The 20229-nt window shown below is 40.1% G+C and overlaps 1 protein-coding gene across 1 annotated transcript in view; it reads left to right on the top strand.

Moving 5' to 3' along the window:
- The window catches only part of LOC137536528 (synaptotagmin-15-like), a 373040-nt gene extending 359657 nt beyond the window's left edge, over positions 1–13383 (top strand). Inside the window, exons 8-9 of the mRNA XM_068258745.1 lie at positions 5965–6147; positions 12167–13383. Coding sequence (XP_068114846.1) covers positions 5965–6147; positions 12167–12303 — 320 coding nt within the window. The 3' untranslated portion in view covers positions 12304–13383. The remainder of the gene's footprint in view (positions 1–5964; positions 6148–12166) is intronic.
- The last annotated feature ends 6846 nt before the right edge of the window (positions 13384–20229 follow it).

Below are 20229 nucleotides of genomic sequence, written 5' to 3'. Positions count from 1 at the left end.
TCTCTCTGTATATATATATATATATGTGTATATATATATATATATATATATATATATATATATATATATATATATTTATATATATATATATATATATAGCGTTTTTGGGGCTATTAAACCCCTACGCATGAAGTGTAGAACAAGAGCACTCACTTTGTTCTAGTCTAATAAAGTGACGGCATGCCATCTAGGTTTGATGTAGAAGGAAAAAATTTGAATATACATGGCCTCAATTCACGAAGATCATGCTAGAGATAATAAGGTAAGAGAAAACTTACCTCCACACAGTGAGAGAGTTATCTTATCTCTTCATTCCTTAAGTTACCTCCTCTGTAGTTAAGTTACCTTCTCTGTAGTTAAGTTTCCTCCTCTGTAGTTAAGTTAGCTCCTCTGTAGTTACTTTCACACGCAGCTAATTAACAGCCTGTCTTTAACTTTAGAATTCTGGAGTTATTTTAAGGATTGAAGAGTTAACTTTAGGTTTGCTGGAGGTAAAATGTTTCCTGAATATTACATGCCTTATCACTATGGTGATGACTTTAGAAACGTTATTAAAGATAGGAGATAAGCTTAGTTAATTGAAGTCATGGTCTTGTGCAGGGTTTGTTAGACTAAACCAGTAAGCATAGCATGTCAAGAACCGGCCAGCACCACGCCTGTGTATACGGTTCCGGACTGTGGGTTTGACCAGATCGAGAGGGGAAGCAGCCTTAGTCGAGCTACCACAAGACTGTGACCCCTCAAACACTTCTCACTGCCACCACTAGCTGTTGCTAGATACGTCCACTCGGCTGTCGAGTGCTCAGCACGCAATCCGCGTTTTCGTATTCGGGTCAGCTTTGCGCTTTAGGCCGAATATGGGAACGCCACGCACACACACACACAGTTGCAATCTTACACTGTAGTGAAGCAAGACCACTAACAGTCGTTCCGAATGATACTGTTAGCCACTCCGAGACTTCCCACTCTGCTGTCGAGTGCAGAAGTGCCCCATACACACAATGCAATTACAATCTTATGAGTGTTAGCTCAGTACAGCAGAAGTCAAACTTATTAAATAACAATTTAATATTCCAGGAAAAAAAGTGGAACAATGCAGAAAATAATATATACAAAAGATTTACAAAACAAAGTGAAAGTTACAATGATACACACAAGATAAGCATATTGCATAAAAATTAAATGGGATAAACATTAATTGAACTTTTACCAGCGCAAATGTCCAACCGTGGAGAGACACGAATTTTCCGATTTCCTCTGGATCATCTCTAGCGATGAGCTACTCTCGGGAGAAGATGATCTGTGATTGTCCCAGGCTGCTGTTTTATAGCAAAATGTGTGCCCCGGGGCCACCCCAATGTCCCAGGTCCAGGAATAATCCAATTTCCTGTTTAACGTGTGCAACTTCAAAGCGTTCCTGTGTCAGTGTTTGATCTTTTCGGAGATTTCAGAACACTTCCATAAACCCAATTTCCACAGGTAGAACTATAGTCTAGTCCGTACATCAAAAGATTGTGGGGTGAAGCTTCCTGGCTGTCATGTGTAAATTCCTGGCCCTGTGCTGGTGTAAAAGTACACTGCAGCCAGTCCAGGTGACAATTGCTCCCAAGCACAATACACATTTGAGATAATATTTCCCAGAAGATCACAGCAGATCAAAGGTGGGGACTTGACTGCTCTTGGCATAATAAGCCATTTCCTGGCCAGAGGCTAGTTAGCCAATTAGCAGTTCCTGCTCCTATTCACAATCGTCCACGTTCAGATGCAAATGTAGTTGTCATTGACATATGGACAATTACCTTAACAGCTTCCTTGAGCCAGGTGACAATGCCTTCACAAGCCAGCTGCCCGACTGGCCTCTTAACATACATACACATCTGAGGTAGTACCCAGTAGACAGAAAAATGAAAGAAATATGTTCCTGTACTATCCTTAACATCATCAGCACCCCAATATATCACCACAAAGCATTGTGAGTGTTGTTGCATAGTATTAAAGGGTATCGCCGGATGCATGACATATCCTAACCGAGAAATAACATAGCATAGTAAATGCTTCAGTACAGACACATTGTGCAGTAAACTAGAACAGCCGATACAGTGGTAGATGTGTTGAAGCTCAGCAAAATAAGTGTATGACATGCATATCTTGTCTCATAGCTACCCATCTGTTTGAAGTACAAGGTTAAAGAGAAGCCTTATATATATTTGGATAATAAGCTGCTAATTATTAAGAAAATAGACACAGAGCCTGTCACAGGGCCCTAGTGGCCGGACTGCACAATGCCTTACAATCGGTTTCAGCACACAAACCATGCAAGCTGTGGTCGCAATCGGTGTGCAGAAACCGCTGGAATTTTGGCAGCAGACCGACTAGAAGGGAGCCTGTGAGTTACGGTAATTACAATTTACACACTATTTCAGGGTATAACTGCCACCACCTCTGTTACCATGGGACAGAGAAGCCCACTGAAAGACTGACTCTAGACCTGCAAATAGAAATGGTTAAACACACTCTATTTTATCTAGCTATCAACAATAGTAGCGACTCTTCAGAAACCAGGGTTCAGTTTGTGCGGCTGAATAATAGGGTAGCTGAACGAATAAATGATGGTAGCGTCATTTATTACAAATGCAACATAAATAATTAATATATACAGAAAATCATTAAAATCAACAATTATAGAAACATTAGTAGCCATTATGAAAATAAAAAGGAGAAAATACTTAGGTTCGTGGAAATATGTCCTTTCTGGGAAAACTCGTAAAGTTCCTTTGTTTCAGTTCAAGAGCAAAGGTCAGACAAGATGGCCGCTAACCACATGGTCCTCTGGCTAGCAGCAGCATGCTTTAGACAAAAGAAAAGGGGGTGCAAGGTCATCGACCCTCAGCAGCTTCGGCGGAACTAGTCGACGGGTGCAGGAGCGCCCACGCAGCCATCCCCAGCCCTCCACACTCTTTTATCTAGGTAAGCCCTGCCGACATCTCCTGCACTTGGCTCATCCTCTTGCTTCCCTTCTCTTCTTCACTAGGCATTCACTGTCTTCACTTTTACCCTTATATACATGTTAGTTGTATGCTTCTTCTTATTGTTGTTTGTATTTAACTTGCACTGTTCAACAGTCTTTCCTCTATGAGGTCATATTATCAAATTATTGTGTCGCACTAGTTTTATGGACACTTTGTTCAGGAGATGGTAATGATTACTGAACTTTTTGCATCTTGATTCATATGTGTTCTATTCCTATTATCTTGCAGTGGTGCAGTGTCATTTATTACACTAGTATTGTTTCATTATTGTGACACAGCAATATTGTTACCACTGCATCTTAGGAATTACACACTTTTATTTTTACAATTGACATTTATAATATATAGAATCTTTATACTATACTACAGATTGTACATTGGGCTTATTGTTATTATCCATTATCATATATGGGGCTCATTTGGGCTGGGCATGGTGTTGCCTTGTTTTTAATTGCTTTTAATTTTTGTTAATTGGCTTGATAAAGAGAGAATTCGTATTTACTCTTGGTTTTTGTACCAGTTATCTGCTTTTCATTACTACTCATAGGGGGTGCCTCTTTGTCTTTTTAGTTTTATAGCAGCAGCATGCTCTCATGAAGATGGGATTTGGAGGACTGAGGGAGGAGTCACTAGCAAACACTTTTGACTGATCCCCATCTTTGGATGAAATCTCAGGTCCAGCCCAGGGGCTGGACAGGGTGTGGTTAATCCCCTGGGTGGGTTTCAGGTGCCCACCAAATATGACATTTTCCATATCCCGGCTTACGCTTCCCACACACACTTAACGGACACAAATTCATGTTCCTTTGAATATGACAGTTCATAGCACATCAAACTCGGGCGCGTTCGCATGCCCGGTTACGAAATAGTGGACTACCTCGGGTTCTGGGTATGTCAGTGGCCTCAATTTAATATTAAAATATTCACCAGACCCGGACCAGCAGAACGAGATTACTGTCAGACCTCTCATATAAACGGTATTCCTTAAACATGCTAAAAATTATAAACTTCATATATTCCTAAGCCTGTCTACATGGCTCCGGTAAGTCTGCTGTGGGGAAGCTCCCTTTGTTGGCGCACCAAATGGTGTTCTTTTCAAAAGGCCAGCTCACAATTAGCTGTGATCCGCTTGCGACAGGAAATCCTTGGGACAGTGCAGACAACAGGCTTCATGAAAAGACTCTACTATCACCTCTGCTAAGGCCCAGATCCCAGTCACATGCTAATTAACAAGTCAACAGAGCCATCCTGCACTTTAGGTTACTGGGCTATTTCTCTGTTGAGAGCAAGGAGAGACCCCAAGCTGGGCTGCAGGTATCCACAGACAGACAATCGAGATCTGGCAACGCAACAAAGATCGATGCAGGAAACCGATTGCGACTGCGTTCTCTGGTCTCACGGCTCGTCCATCACAGAGCCTTCTTGAAATACTCTGGACCTGGGTTGTAACTGCATGGCCGGATTTCTGGCAAGGCCACATAGGCCATGGCCTAGGGCACCAGATAAACAAGGGGCGGCCTGCAGACAGTGGGCATTATTTGCAGGGCATTATTTGCAAGTGTCCAAACAAATGAAAGGGGTCAGGATAACTGCACTATTAGTACCAGCTGGCATCTGCCTGTGCTGTTCTACAGGCAGCTGCAGTCCATTAACCAAAGGTTTGTGAACAGTGTGTGACTAGCAAAAAGCCAGACCTTGTCCAATGACATAGCAGCAGCTGCAGGCAGTTACAGAAGGCCGGGTCTCACGCACTTGGTGTGGGGGATGAAAGGACCAGGGGCAGCACCAGCAAATAGTACAGAATACAGAAGGCAGCCTCTCACAATACCTATTTCTTAATTATTGATTGTCCAGCGCTGTTACCCTGGAGACAGCAGTGGGTACAGGACTCACTTTTATGTGTTGCTGACCCCACCCAATGTCCAATTGTGAGCCACTTTTGACTATGTGTGTGTGCGGTAGATGGCTCCCACCACGCCCATCACCTGTAGATCGCTTGATTGACCAGTTCCCCCGTGTGACGTGATTGATTCACTTCACGTTACCATGGAGACCTCAACACTAGCCGCAATAGTGGACACCAGCAGCCCAAAATTTTTTGGGTGGGTCTGTGTGTGGAGAGAGGTGGTAGGATACGGTTTCAGTTGAGGCGGCTGGTAATAGTCGGCCTTGGGCGGTAAGAAGTACAAATCCGGCCCTTGTAAGAAGTGTGTACATGGCTGCTAAGGAAGCCCTGACAGCCTGCTGGGTGTAACTGTGGATCAATAGTTCCTTAGAAGGCATAGTAGGCAGGAAAAGAGGGGTGCAAATCACTTTCAGCAAAAACATGCGTATAGGTAGGTGCACGGAGCAGGTGACATATATTTATAAAGATCTTTATATCAGTTTTGAAAGAGGGACGAATTAGGACGAAGGAGGGACAGAGGGAGAGGGTTCCCAAAGAGGAGCTGGCCCCCAAAAGAGGGACAGCTGGGAGCTATGTCTCGCAGTACTAAGATGATGTAAAAAGAAGTAAGTTATAGAACTTGTAAATTGTCTTATCACATGACAAGTGCATTTGAGACAAGATAACCATGTCTGCAGTTAAAGGGAGCCTAAACTGAGAAGGATATGGATTTTTCCTTCTAAAATAATACCAGTTGCCTGACTCTCCTGCCGATCCTGTGCCTCTAATACTTTTAGCCACAGCCCCTGAACAAGCATGCAGGACAGGGGCTCTGACTGAAGTCAGACTGGATTAGTTGCATGCTTGTTTCAGGTGTGTGATTCAGCCACTACTGTAGCCAAAGAGATCAGTAGGACTGCCAGGCAACTCTCAGTTAAGGTTCCCTTTAATTGAAGGGAACTTTTCACTTAGCATGGCATCTATTATTCAGCCTGTAAATTCACTTGTATTAACCACTAAATTTGTTCTTATCTATACTCCTTTGTATAGGTTCAGCATTTGTTAAAGTGTCACTCATGAATCACAACAGATTTATTAAGAGTAAGAAGACAGCTGTAGTGCTGGGCACTCCTAACCCCGTGTACAATGAAACCTTCAGCTTTAAGGTGGAACAAAATGAACTGGACACAGCAAGCCTGAGTTTTTCTGTCTTGCAGAATGTTGAAGGAGATAGTAAGTAGCTTACTTATTCATATGAGGTCTTTCCTGTCTGCACTGTTACAAAGTTAATGTGGTTACATTGGGACATAAATACACATAATTACATGGTTTTAATAAAGGCTCATGTCCTTCAAATTTAGCTTCACATCTTGGCTCTGGCTGTTTGATCCAGAAAATGGAAAAACAAAACCTGTAAGCAAAATATACTAATTTTTACCACATCTGGGATCTTTTTTTCAGGCGACATAAGCACAGTTTATCTAATCTTTTCTGGTAAATGAGACCCACCATACCTCCTACGTCTCCGGATTAGTGATGAGCACAAATTTTGCATAATTGTAATTTGCAATTAGGATGCTAAATCGTATTGTGAAATTTCAGGAAAATGCATAATTAATTTTGCATGTAAACATAATCCATCCGTAATTTTGCATAATTACTAGCCGACTTTAGCGGATAATAGCAAAGCCCCCCATACATGCTACCATAACCAAAATTGCTACGTACGTAAAGGGAAATGTTGGAAACAAGTCAAATTCAAGAATTTCTCAAAAAGACCTTGTCGTTTTTGTGATAATTGATTTTGAAAATTCAAAGGAAAATGGTTTTTAACCACTTCTGTGGTTTGCTACTGTATATCTATGTTGGGCAGGACTTCAGCTCCTGCCCAGAGATGTAGATAATCATCAATTGCTGTGGATGGCAGCCGCTCGCTCTCGCACTCACTCCCACCACCGTAGTCGCCTCTGCCCTTTAGAAGGAAGGTAAATAGGAACACATTCATTAATCTGAGTCCCCGTGTCAATGATCACTGGCATCAATGAGATGCCGCAATCATTTCTAACTTCTGAAGTAACACTTCCACGCATCACTTCCTGTTAGCGTACTTATAGTATGCTAATAGTAAAAAATGCGCAAGGACATCTTGTGGCCGAATAGTAAAATTACACTTCATTAATTTTTTTTTTTTCTTTTTTTTTTTTTCCATTAATTTATTTTAATAAAAAGACCCACACTTATATTAAAAATTAACTCCTTCCCCCACCCTCTTCCATAGTTACCTAAAATAAATTATAAGCATATAATAAAAAAAGACAAATAAAAAATATAGTTACCTTAGGGACTGAACTTTTTTTAATATGTATGTCAAAATGTTATATTAATTTTATTTATGAAATATTAGGCTTGTAATTAGTGATGGATGCAAAATTGAAAAAATGGACCTTTATTTCCAAATAAAATATTTGCACCATACATTGTACTAGCGAAATATTTTAAACATTTTAATAACCGGGAAAAATGGGCAAATAGCATGTATTATTTTAAATATATAATGGCCGAAAACTGAGGAATAATTAATTTTTTCCATTTTTTTTCTTATTTTTTCCGTTAAAATGCATTTAGAATAAAATAATTCTTGGCAAAATGTACCAACCAAAGAAAGCCTAATTGGTGGTGAAAAAAACGTAAAAAAAGTATTGATAAAGTAATAGATGAATGAATGGAAGGAGCGCTAACAGGTGAAAATTGCTCTGTTACATAAGGTGAAAAACCCTTCAGTAGTGAAGTGGTTAAACTCATAAAAATACAAGTTTAAAAACCCTTTTTTTCTTTGCATTTTCAAAATGAATTATCTCAAAAACTACAATTTATTTTTGAAAAAATATTTTTTTGACTTGTTTCCAATATTCCCCTTAAAGAGAACCTTAACTGAGAGGGATATGGATGTTTCATTTAAAACAAAACCAGTTGCCTGGCAGCCTTGCTGATCTCTTTGGCTGCAGTAGTGGCTGAATCACACACCTGAAACAAGCATGCAGCTAATCCAGTCTGACTGCAGTCAAAGCACCTGATCTGCATGCTTGTTGAGGGGATGTGGCTAAAAGTATTAGAGACACAGGATCAGCAGGAGAGTCAGGCAACTGTTATCATTTGAAAAGGAAAAATTCACATACTTCTCGGTTTAGGTTCCCTTTAACATACTTAGCAATTTTGTATGAATGGGGGCTTTGCTACTAACCACTAAAGTCAGCACAAAATTAGGCAAAATTACAGATGAATTACATGAAATCAATTGCATGTGCAAACTGTAATTACGTATGGGCGTAATTGTGAAAAATTATGCGAAATATTGCAGAATCGTAATTACGCAGATTACAATCATCACTACAGTCTGGACTTGCTCTAAAACTCCTTCCTGTAATGCTGTACCCAGAACTGTATTCCATACAGGGACATGGCAGTCAGATGATTTCCTGAATCAAATCCCCATGACTACCCTTTATCAATTGAATAAACCGAAGATACTACTAGTTGTAAGCAACACATCAAGTTCCTGTGTAGCTATCATTTTGGTTTTATCTCTCTTAGTTTAGTGGTTTACATTTTTTTTTTCATTTTCAGATTTTCTTCTCTTTAAAGTGAACCAGAGACAAAGCACCCTCATGTATTTTACCATATACATATATCAGTGGGAACATTAGAGAAAACACCTAACCTGCTCTCTGTTTCATTCTTCACTGCTCAGCCTGCTTGTTAGCAGCCTTGATAAAATACCAGACTGAGCATTCAGTCTGGCTTTGTTCAGGAATCATTATAGCTGAGTCTGTCTTCTCTGTGTCTTTTCAATCCCAAGCCTGCCCCCTTCTGGCTCTGCTATAATGATTCAGCTACATTGATTCTTGAGCAAAGCCAGACTAAATGCTCAGGCGGAGATTTTATCAGGGCTGATAACAAGCAGGCTGAGCAGTGAAGAATGAAACAGAGAGCAGGGTAGGTGTTTTCTCTAATATTCCCACTGAGATATATGGTAAAATACATGAGGTTGCTTCATCTCTAATTCACTCTTAAGTATCTAGTGTGCTGCACTGTCTTTGATCTCCTCTTACCGGTTTCCCAGGATCCAGCCCTAAAGGTTGGTACATGCCATGCAATTTCCCATCAGATAGATGGATCAATAGAATTTTTGAAGGATTCCGATCTGATTTCTGATCGTTTTTCTGATCAATTTTCTGATCACTTCTATGCAAATCGATCAGAAAAATGATCGGAAATCAGATCGGATCTGTCAGAAATTATCTATTTGACCCATCTATCTGACAGGAAATTGCATGGTGTGTACTAGGCTTAATATTTACTCCAAACACACATCAATGAGCCTTGGGTTACCCTGTCTCCAATTCACTGGTTGTCCCTCCTATCACTTTTCATAAATTCCTAAACCTGCACACCAGATTATTGAAATAGCATAGCTGATTGGTGTATATGATGATGATGATGATACCCTGATCTAAATAATGATAGCTCCCAAATCTACCGTACCTCTCACATCTAATCTCACATCTTCAACATTCTATCTTAATGACTGCCTTAATCTCATCTTCTCATTCATGCAGAGGTCTATCTAGAGGGGTGCAGGCATGGCTTGTGCCATGGGCGCCACAGCACCATGGGCGCCAAGCTTGCTCCCGTACTGTGCCCCCATGTCTCCCTGTCACTCAGACCTCACATAAGATTACTTCTGTTATCTGGGGAACATGGCTACTTAACTTTTATATGTAGGGTGCACTTGGCTTAGTGTTAGAAAAGAGGACACAGAGGGAACAGTGATATTTCTATAAAAGTAACTTCAGCAATATCCCGAGCCAAACAATACAGGCAACCAGAAAACATGTAGGCGAAAAAGGATGCAGTTTTTAGAGGGGGGGGGGGGGGGGCTCTAACGGATGGGGGGTGGGCTTTTTAGAGGGGGGAAGGGGGCTCTGTCTGGGTGGAGGGGGGTGCAATTTTAGTGTTTGGCATAGGCTCTATGTTACCCAGATACGCCCCTGCATTCATGTTATTCTACTTTTTGAAATATAACATGAAATGTGTTTCGCTATCTGAAATACCAGTAACCTGCCTCCACAAGTCCATTACTTGAATGGCACTTGATTTATCTCTCAAAATGTCAGGAAATCCAGGTAATTTGCATTAATAAATGTCAGCTTAAATATCCGTATATCCCTCTTGCCTCAGGTCCCCTTTAATAAAGACCAAGGGTCATGAACATTTAATCTTGCCACTGTTTAACTATAAGTTTGATTGTCTTCCTGACACGGGAAGCCATAGTTTGTTTCTGCTAGCAGGGAGTGTGTTCAGTTTCATGTAATGTGCAGTGGAAAATACAACAAACAACAACGTGTGAACTACCTGCCCCTGTCCAGCTGTTTACCCAACCTTCACCTGTCCCATATCACTAGCAAACAGAACTTTCATTCTATTATTACCTGGTTTCCTGTCACTGGGCACTGCAGGTCTGTGTCACACTGAAGACACAAGGATGCATATCCATCAGTCTGTCTTATTATTAATATTATTATAGCTCTCTGTTTTATACTCAGGAAGTTTTCTTCTGCAAGTTTCCAGGGATAAACAATTATATACAATATAACAGAAAAATTAGGGTAATGAAATACAATTAAATGCCAGTCTAGGCTGCATGTAGAATGCCAGCTGCTTGTGTGAGGGAGGGAGGAGAAATAGATAGGATTAAGATGGCTCTGGAAGAGAGCATTACAGTATTCTTCAAGAATTGTATTTACTTTAGTCACAGTGAGCTCCTTCCCGTAAATGTTTGGTAAAAGAGAGCTCTCAACAAATTTGAAAGTGTACCTATCTCTTATGGTAATTAAAAAATGCAGAATAAGTTGCCCCATAACCAGGAACTCATAAGCTTTGGCTCAAGAAAATGCTGTTGATGGGGAGAGGCTGCATATGAAGTAAATGGGCTAGTGCACAATAGTGGAATCTAAAGTAAAAAGTTTGTGGGCTAGTTCACAGTGCTCATTTACGAGGCAGAATAATTCTGCATGTCAACTAACTGCCCATACAATTGGGCCTGTACACAGTACTGTGTTGTAACTGATCACGTATTCTAGCTCGCTGCATGCAGGCTTTGTATTGAAGTCTATGCCCGGTCTACATTGCAGTTCACACCTATTATAACGCATGAGCTATGCAAATGACCACTGTAAACTTAGCCTGCATCTTCAAGAGGGTGGCTGCTGTAAATGGAGGAGGTATTACTGCTCATTGAGGCCTAAACAGGAAAGTGGGATTGGGTCTAGCACTGCATATGTCTGCAGATGTCAGAAATACTTCGCAGCCAAGTCACAGTTTCTGTGTATACTAATGACAGCTACTTTTAAGTAATATAAATAGCCAAATAGGAAAGAAGGTACAAATAGTCCTTATCTGATGACAAAAACACCTCCCCGTGATGGAAGAGGTGGGAATAGCTAGTTCCAAAAATGTGAGGTTGGATCCTGAAGGCATTATGGTTAAAATGAAGAGCTGACTTTAATAATCAAGAGACATCCAGTGGTATGTCTTTTCCCAGGTAAATAGGGAAAGGGGACCATGTTTGACCACAAGTATTTACAACAAAAGGGTTAAGTGAAATGTATTCAAAATAAATACACATTAAATTAAAATAAAAACCCCTGCCTTTGGTTTTCATTCTGTTCTCTTCTTCTATTCTTCTGCTCCTCTATTAGCTGGTTTGGAGATTGCCACACATTGTCCTTCCCTGCCACAACTACCAATTTCTTACCAAGGCTTCCTTATTGGTTCATGGTGTGGACTAATTACAAATCATTAGGAAAATCCTTATAACTGTGTAGATGGGCCATCACCTAACTAGTGCTATTGTTAGTGATTTATAGGGAAACGTGTGCACTGCTTCCCTATTCACTGAAGTTGAGCCATTTGAGGCTGTATCAGCAATTGCCCATAGCTCCAAAAGAGCGATAGCTCACACTTTAGGCTATACACTGAGTCAGGAGATGGCTTTGTAAATTAGGGGCACAGCTACAAGTCACGTTCAGTCTGATTGCACTAAACGGAGGTTTGGCTGACAAAGACTATATATTGCCATTGCCTGTTGATTTTCTGTTTTACATAACCCAAAAAGTAGAAGGAAATGAACAAATCTCATGGCATGTCTAAAGTTTTTAGTATATTCATCTGATTTTCCCTCTGCATTCTTTAGAAACAAATTTGCTTGGCCGTGTTGTGGTTGGACCCTACATGTACACCAGAGGACGAGAGCTAGAACACTGGAATGAAATGCTGAATAAGCCCAAAGAGCTGGTGAAAAGATGGCATGCTCTGAGCATCAATACATGAAGGAAATTAAAAGTATTAGGAAGATGTATTTAGAAGTATGCGAGATGTTAGGTGACAATGCTCTGAATGGAAAGTGTTCATATCTCATAGGATTCTTACGAACTTTGGGAACAATTGATATGACTGAATGCAGAGATTGGGCTTTCCAAGAAATATTTGGTAACCTGAGAAAAGGAAATTGTAGAACTAGCTTTGCAAACTAACAGTGTTAATTCTATACTAGGTGATGAAGAGAAAATAATAGTAATTTAATGTATGATATAAAAATGTTTGTTTGGGTCACGTTTCTAAACAAATGTTTTAAATGGTTAAGTCTTTACCTATATATTTTAAGTTTGCTTATTTTTTTTTTGCTTTCTTTAAACCTTGAAAAACTTCCTATATAGGAAATGCAGAGCATATGCTAGTAAGCATGAATACAATCCAGTTGCAAACAATTTCACCTGATCTTGAGAAGCAGGCCCAGCCCATGATAAGGAAAAAAACCCATCAACGAGCACTGTTGAGTGGTACCCATGTCAGGGTGTATGCAAAGAATGATAAGGTGGCTTCAGTGTTCTAATAACACTGTTGAAGGGAAATAAGAACATTAACAGAAATACTTATCAAAAAAACTACTTCATCCACTTGGAAGAAAATTAGGATTACATGATCACATGCTTATGCCAATTATTTGATACATGAAAAGAAATAGTGGCTTATAGAGGAACTCCAGTGAAAATAATGTAGTAAAAAAAGTGCTTAATTTTTACCATAATTACGGTATGTATAAATGATTTAGTCAGTGTTTGCCCATTGTAAAATCTGTCCTCTCCCTGATTTACATTCTGACATTTATTACATGGTGACATTTTTACTGTGGGCAGGTTATGTGGGATAAAGTTCAATTCTTGGTCGGAGTTTCTCTTTAACTTTAACCATTTCAGCCCACGGGGATTTTTCACCTTATGCATCATTTTCACCTCCCATTCATAACTTTATCACTACTTATCAAAATGTATTGATCTATATCTTGTTTTTTCCACCACTTATTAGGCTTTCTTTGGGTGGTACATTTTGCTAAGAATTATTTTTTTATAAATGCAGGATTAATAAGAAAAAAATGGAAAAAATTCATTATTTCACAGTTTTTGGCCATTATAGCTTTAAAATAATCCACGCTACCATAATTAAAACCTGTGTGTTTTATTTGCCCGTTTGTCTCGGTTATGACACCATTTAAATTTTGTCCCTATCACAATGTATGGCACCAATATTTTATTTGGAAATAAAGGTGCATTTTTTTCCGTTTTGCGTCCATCACTATTTACAAGCTTATAATTTAAAAAATGTTCGTAGTATACCCCCTTCAAATGCATTTTTAAAAAGTTCAGACCCTTAAGTAACTATTTATGTCTTTTTTTTTAAATGTAATTAGTTTTTTTCCATTAAAAATGTTATTTGGGTAATATTTTGGTGTGGGAAATAAACAGTTAATTTTTAATGTTATTATATGTGTAAATTGTAATGTAAAAAATATGTAGATGTAGTTTTACTATTTGGCCACGAGATGAGTTTATTTTTTTCTCCTTGTGCTTCTCGCTAAGCGGAAGCACAAGGGGGATGCAGACATTTTTACGTGCAGAAAGACTGAAGCCTCTAGTAAGAGCGCTTCGGTTTTTCTGCTGGGGACACGGATCGGTGATCGGGAACCACTGATCCCAGGGACAGCACAGGGGCGCGATTGCGTGCCGAAGCGCGGCACCGCAGCAGAGCAGCCTCCTGGACGTGAGCTTCATGTCCGGGCGGCAGAAATGGTTAATGACCTCACACATAATTACTTTTAATTTAGGCAGTTTAGGTCCATGTATGGAAGTCTCATCAATCAGCCGCCGCTGCGCACATCCGCCGTTTCCGTTGCTCCCGCCAATCTCGCCACTGAATTCCGACGTCTCTCGCCACGGCTCACTTGCTCTGCCTGTCTCTATGACAGCAGAGCCCTGTGAGTGGGTCAGGAGCTGATTTCATTGGCTCCTGGCCCTGTCTTTCAATATAAGCAAATCCCAGTGGCTTACATTGAAAGACAGGGTCAGGAGCCAATGAAAGCAGCTCCTAACTGGCTCACAGGAACTCTGCCATCATAGAGACGGCAGAGTGGATGGCCCAGGATCCCGACGTGCGGCGGTGATGGCGATTGTGGCGGGTATGTGCGGCAATTTGTCGTTAACCGTTAGAATTCCACCATTTGTGTACCAGCTGTCTCTGGTCCTCAAGGGGGCAGAGACCGCTGGTACTTAAGTGGTTAATGAGGGATTTATGAAAGTTTTACCTGCACAGAACAGGCATTTATTGATAACACCTCCACTCCTTTCCCACCTGGTATATGCCCCTTACTACTCATTAGCCTCCTATCCTTGCTCCCACTTCTGTCAATCTTAATAGCATTGCAACGTCTGAGAATGCATAGTTAATCATTTCACTCATGAAAAGCGCTTATATTTGGAGTGCTGACCTGGAAGCTGTACTGGGCACGGTGCCATTCTAAAAATGAAAAAGGGGCTTTTTGTGAGTGAACAGCAGATGAATGGTACAAGGAAGGAAGGATGAAAAGTGGATGCTGGGTGGAATCCGCAGGGGCTTAGAATTTAAAATAGATGTTTAATTGCTTGTTTTTTTTTTTACTTCAGGGGTACTTTAAGCATGGTGAAAACTTCAATCAAAGCAAGTTGGGGCTTTGTTGGTTAGGAGGATTGTCTGAAGACACCCTCCACCTGCCAGCAATTGGTAGAATTATCTGTGAGGAGGAGGAGGAAGCTATGTCTCCCTTTTGACAGGGTCAAGCCCCAGGGGGGGAGGGGCTAGCATTGTTTAGGGAGGTGTCACACCGTGTTTGTGTCTGCTTTCCATGGAGCTAAACACATTAAGCACCAACAAAAGCTTCTTGTGCTGCTGCAACTGAGCAAGCATGCTCAGCACATATCAAGTGGCTCTGTGTCATAAACCATTGGATGGTACACGAGCGAAAGATTATTTTGAAATAGTGAATTAAGCCTGAACGCAGGCATAAATAAGGTAACGAGTGTTATGTGTTCATGATGGCATCCTTATTGACATTTAATGCATCAGGCCCTAGGTGAAGAGCATATCTTGCCATTGATGTGCATCTGCATTTTGTTTTCTTGGTGCCTGCTAGCCAACAATAAAATCACAACTAAAAACATGGTTGAAAATCATTATTTATAAATAGGAAATGGAACCAGAAAAGGTAAAGTTTACGATTCTTTCATAGACGCAGCAGTGAAATGATGAATCCTTTTAGATACCTTGAATGTATCGGTTGTAGTCTATACACCTATTTCATGCACAGTTTCAGCAGACACATTTATAAATGTCTAGGAAGAAGATATGCATCTGGTGGAATGAGCTATCATTCCTTTAGGGCTGTGTCACACAGAGAGTTGCAGTAAATATTAAAGAGGAACTCCAGTAAAAATAATGTAATTAAAAAAAGTGCTTCATTTTTACAATAATTATGTATAAATGATTTAGTCAGTGTTTGCTCATTGTAAAATCTTTCCTCTCCCTGATTTACATTCTGACACTTATTATATGGTGACATTTTTACTGTGGGCAGGTTATGTAGCTGCTGTTAGCTGTTTTGGCTGTTAGAGACAGCTGTAAACAGCTAATTCCTGTCTGTGAACATTGTTACATTGTGGCAGTTTGCCCAGAGTACCGCGGTACTCAGAGCTTCTTGTGGGAGGGGTTTCAGCACAAAATCAGTCACACAGCGCCCCCTGATGGTCTGTTTGTGAAAATCATTATATTTCTCATGTAAAAGGGGGTATCAGCTACTGATTGGGATAAAGTTCAATTCTTGGTTGGAGTTTCTCTTTAAGCATAGCTACAGTTGATGTGAAAAGAAAAGACAAATGTCTAAGCAGGTTGGATTTTGTGAAGATAAACCTAGATTATTGTACAGACATCAAGAATATTAAAAGACTAAAAGACGAAAAGTTGTTTAGGTGATACCTAATGACTAATGACTAACTGTTTAAGATTTCTTTGCAAGCTTTCAAAATGTTAAGTTTCTTCTTCAGGTTTGATACAGAACTGGGTCAAAACCGCATAGGTCAGGTATGGTTGTTGTTCAGTTAGTCATTAAACGTATCACCTAAACAACTTTTGTTGTTATGCCTTTGGATTCTGTCAATTACTAATACCAGATGACACACAACCAAGAATATTAAGAGAGCTTGAAAAAGTTTGAAATGGAAGGTAAAGTCCATTCATGGTAACAGTGAATAAAAAAGGGTGGCCTAAAACAACAGTATTCAGAAATAAAGGAAGTGAGAACAGGTTAAAGTTTGAGTTTCAAAAGAAGTGGGATGTTCTTAATTTACCTGGACACCACACTTCAGCAACATTCAGCACTGAAACTGCGGACAGTGTCAGGGAGTGTTCACTTATTTGCACTTCACACATCTTACATGAATCCGATACTTCCTTTTTTTCAGCTTTTGAATGTATTGGGTCACATGAAATGCGCTGTGAAGCACAGTAAGTGATCTACCTCTTTAAAGCGGATCCAAGATGAAAAAGTAACTATAACAAGTAACTTGTCTATATATCTTATCTAAAGTTTAGATAGTTTACACAGCAAATCTAGCTGCAAACAGCATCAAAAGTTTATGATTACTTATTGCTGTGATACAATGAGGGCAGCCATGTTCCGTTTGTCACACTACACTGAGGCAAGCTGATAGCATCCCCAGACCTTAGCCTGTGGATTTCACCCCCCCCCCCTCCTCCTCCCTCCTCCCCTCTGCCTTTGAAATCTCTGGCTAGTAACCTCCTCCTCCTGCCCAGACTGAGCTCCCATAAGCCCTTGCTACCTGGCACTGAGTGCCAAGGCTCTCTGAAAAGCTGTGGGCGAGGCTTGTTTAGTTTATAGGGAATTAGAGTATTAAAACAAAACAAAAAAAAAGTATTTGGCTTGAGGAATGCCCTATAAACTATATGAAAGGAACACAATTATGCAATTAGTAAAAAGTTTATCTCGGACCCACTTTAACCTGTCCGCAGGTTAAGTTCTAAATGTTGCTGAAGTGTGGTGTTTGGGTGAATTTATAGCAATGTTCCAAATTTGAACACCAACACTAACTGTAAGTCCTTCAGCAGCGTGTACCAAAGTTAAAATTGCACAAATATTCCCCTGCTTCACTTTCACCACCAACAAGCACCACATTGTATTATGTGAGTAACATCATTATTTTTCTCCTGACCTATATCATATTACAATCGAAAAAAAGGTAATGCTATCAATTTCACACCACATAATAAGTAAGCACTGACATTTTTACAGAAGATCACGCGACCACTGTTAAGTTATACAATAAAGAGAAGAAGTAAGGCCCATTATGGAGGTGATAGCTGACATGGTATAAAAGGTAGAGTGACCACATGCACATCACAGATAGCAGAGTGAACATTTTATGTTACAGAAAAGTATTGCTTGGTGTAATTTGCCTTCTTAAAACAGAAGGTACTTGCGGTAATTCAGCTTTAAGTTAACATTTGTGTTTACCCACAATCCACCGCTACTGAATATGCAAATTATGTCTTTATGCCCTTGTAGCAAAGCTTGCATCCAGAACCGCTGTTATAGGAGGGCTTTTCGGTCTCTTTTAGTCCCCTATACTTTCCTAGTGATTTTGGTCTCCCCGAGCTGCTTGATTACTCTAGGTTACAGAAAACATAGTGATCCCAGTAACAGTATAAGAAGCGGAATAATCGCTTTGATAGTACACAAAACAGAGTGATCACTGGCACATGAGAAAACAGAGAAATCACCGTAAACTGTTTTTATTATCCTTAACTAACCACTTGATGCTTTGGTCACAGTATATCTACATCTATACCTCAGGGATGTAGAAATACTGTGCACCGTGCTGCTTATATGCATACCCATGGCTTCTGCTCAGGGTCCATTTAAACAAATGTCAAGTATGCAAATATTCAATTATAACACAAAAGCAATGCTATACAAGTTAAGTATATCACACAGTCCTTTGTCCTCACAGGTGGTCTTCTGACTCTTTGAGTAGATCTGATTAGTTCAGTTTCTGGTTCTCCAACCTGGTGATCATCAGTTGCAGTATGACCATATCCATCATCAAATGAAACATTGAACAAGTCCTGCCGAACAGGTGCAAGAGGACTGGCATTCCATATGCGTCTATCATCATAGGTGTAAGGTCATTGTTGCTTTCTCACTCTAAGGGGATTAGAAAATTTGCATTGTCCCGTTTTAATATTCCAGGTCTATTAACTCCAACTAGAGGATCCAGGCAGAAAGTGGACTACTCTAGCACTGTGTTTCAGATCAGTATATGCTGTACTTTTATCTTTTTGCACTTTAATTGTCTTAGCAACTGATCTTAAGGGGCCCGTACACTGGTCGATTTCAGCCATCGATCGTTTCTATAAAATCGATCGATCAGAAATCGATCCTATCAAATATCGATCGATTTGCATCCGATTTGGATCAATTTCGATTAATTTGATCTAGCTGGCAGGATGGAAAGTCTAGGTCGATCTGCTGTTGGCAGATCCATGGCCTATAGAGTTGCATTGGATCTAATGGTCCAATAATGCATTTAGATCGATTTCCAATAAATTTCATTCTGAAATCTATTGGAAATCTGTTCCTAGTGTGTGGCACACATCAGATAGATTCTTGTCAGATTCGACTTGTCAGGCATCTACAAGAAATCTATCTGATGGTCGAATCTGCTGCAAATCTGTAAGTGTATGGCCATTATTAGAGCCACTGAATGTTGTGGTGTTATGTGTGTTACAGCAGATTTGTCATGACTTTGACACACTGGTTGGACATCCGGGTGCACTTTAATTTTATGTACAGTTGAATCTTTGCAAAGCCCAATGCAATGTCAATATGTGATAAGACACTGAATATTGGTTGTACATGAGAACATGAAGCTATTGTTATAAAACCATCCCCAACTTAAAGATTTAAAAAAAATTCTGCCCATTGTAGCTGAACCTTTATTTACAATGTTGAATTTGGCTTGCACACTAGTTAATTGAAATGTAACAGTAACTGGCAGGCAACCAAGCACAGGAATATGGTTTCTTAAATAACTCACCAGCTTCACAGCAAGCACAGTAATGTGATGTATTTGCAAAGTACTGGAAGTAGATTTCCTCAGGTAGTGTAGAAAGGATGAGGGTAACAGAATGGCTCTGATTGGTAGTGGCAATAGAAACAGTGCATAACCATTTATCTGAACTGAAAGTCCCATCTTTATCCACAGTTAAAGTGACCCAGAGACGAGCGTTCTTAAAGATTTTTAGTTACTCAGGGCTTCCTCCAGCCCCATAAGCACGGATGCGTCCCGCAGTCCTCCATTAAGCCACAATCAGCTCCGGTATTCTGCTCAGTCGGGCCCAGTCTGACTCAGTGCCGTGAGCCAGGGGTCTCCTGCTCTTGCGCAGAAGGCCCCCTGCTGACGTCACTTAGCCGAATACCGGAGCTGACTTCCGGTTAACGGAGGACCGCGGGAGGACAGCGAGGGACGTTTCCATGATTATGGAGCTGAAGGAAGCCCCAGGCAAGTAAAAATCTTTAAGAATGCTGATCTCTGGTACACTTTAAAGTGATCCTGAACCAAGTAAAAATAGTTAAAATAAACATATGATGTACCTGCAAATAAATATTACATACTTACTTCGCCGTCAGTTTCCTTTTAGAAGCTCACCATTTTCATTGAACCACGATTCTTCCAGTTCTGACAAGACCTTGTCAGAACTTAAAGCCTTAAGGTGGCCACAAACTATACAATTAAAAGATCTGATTTTACACCAATTTGATAAATATGATCGTTGTCCTGAAACATTGAAAGCTTTTTTTTGTTTTTTGATCGA

This window comes from Hyperolius riggenbachi, chromosome 10, assembly GCF_040937935.1.
Source record: "Hyperolius riggenbachi isolate aHypRig1 chromosome 10, aHypRig1.pri, whole genome shotgun sequence".
NCBI lineage: Eukaryota > Metazoa > Chordata > Amphibia > Anura > Hyperoliidae > Hyperolius > Hyperolius riggenbachi.
This window is presented reverse-complemented; position numbering and strand designations above follow the sequence as displayed.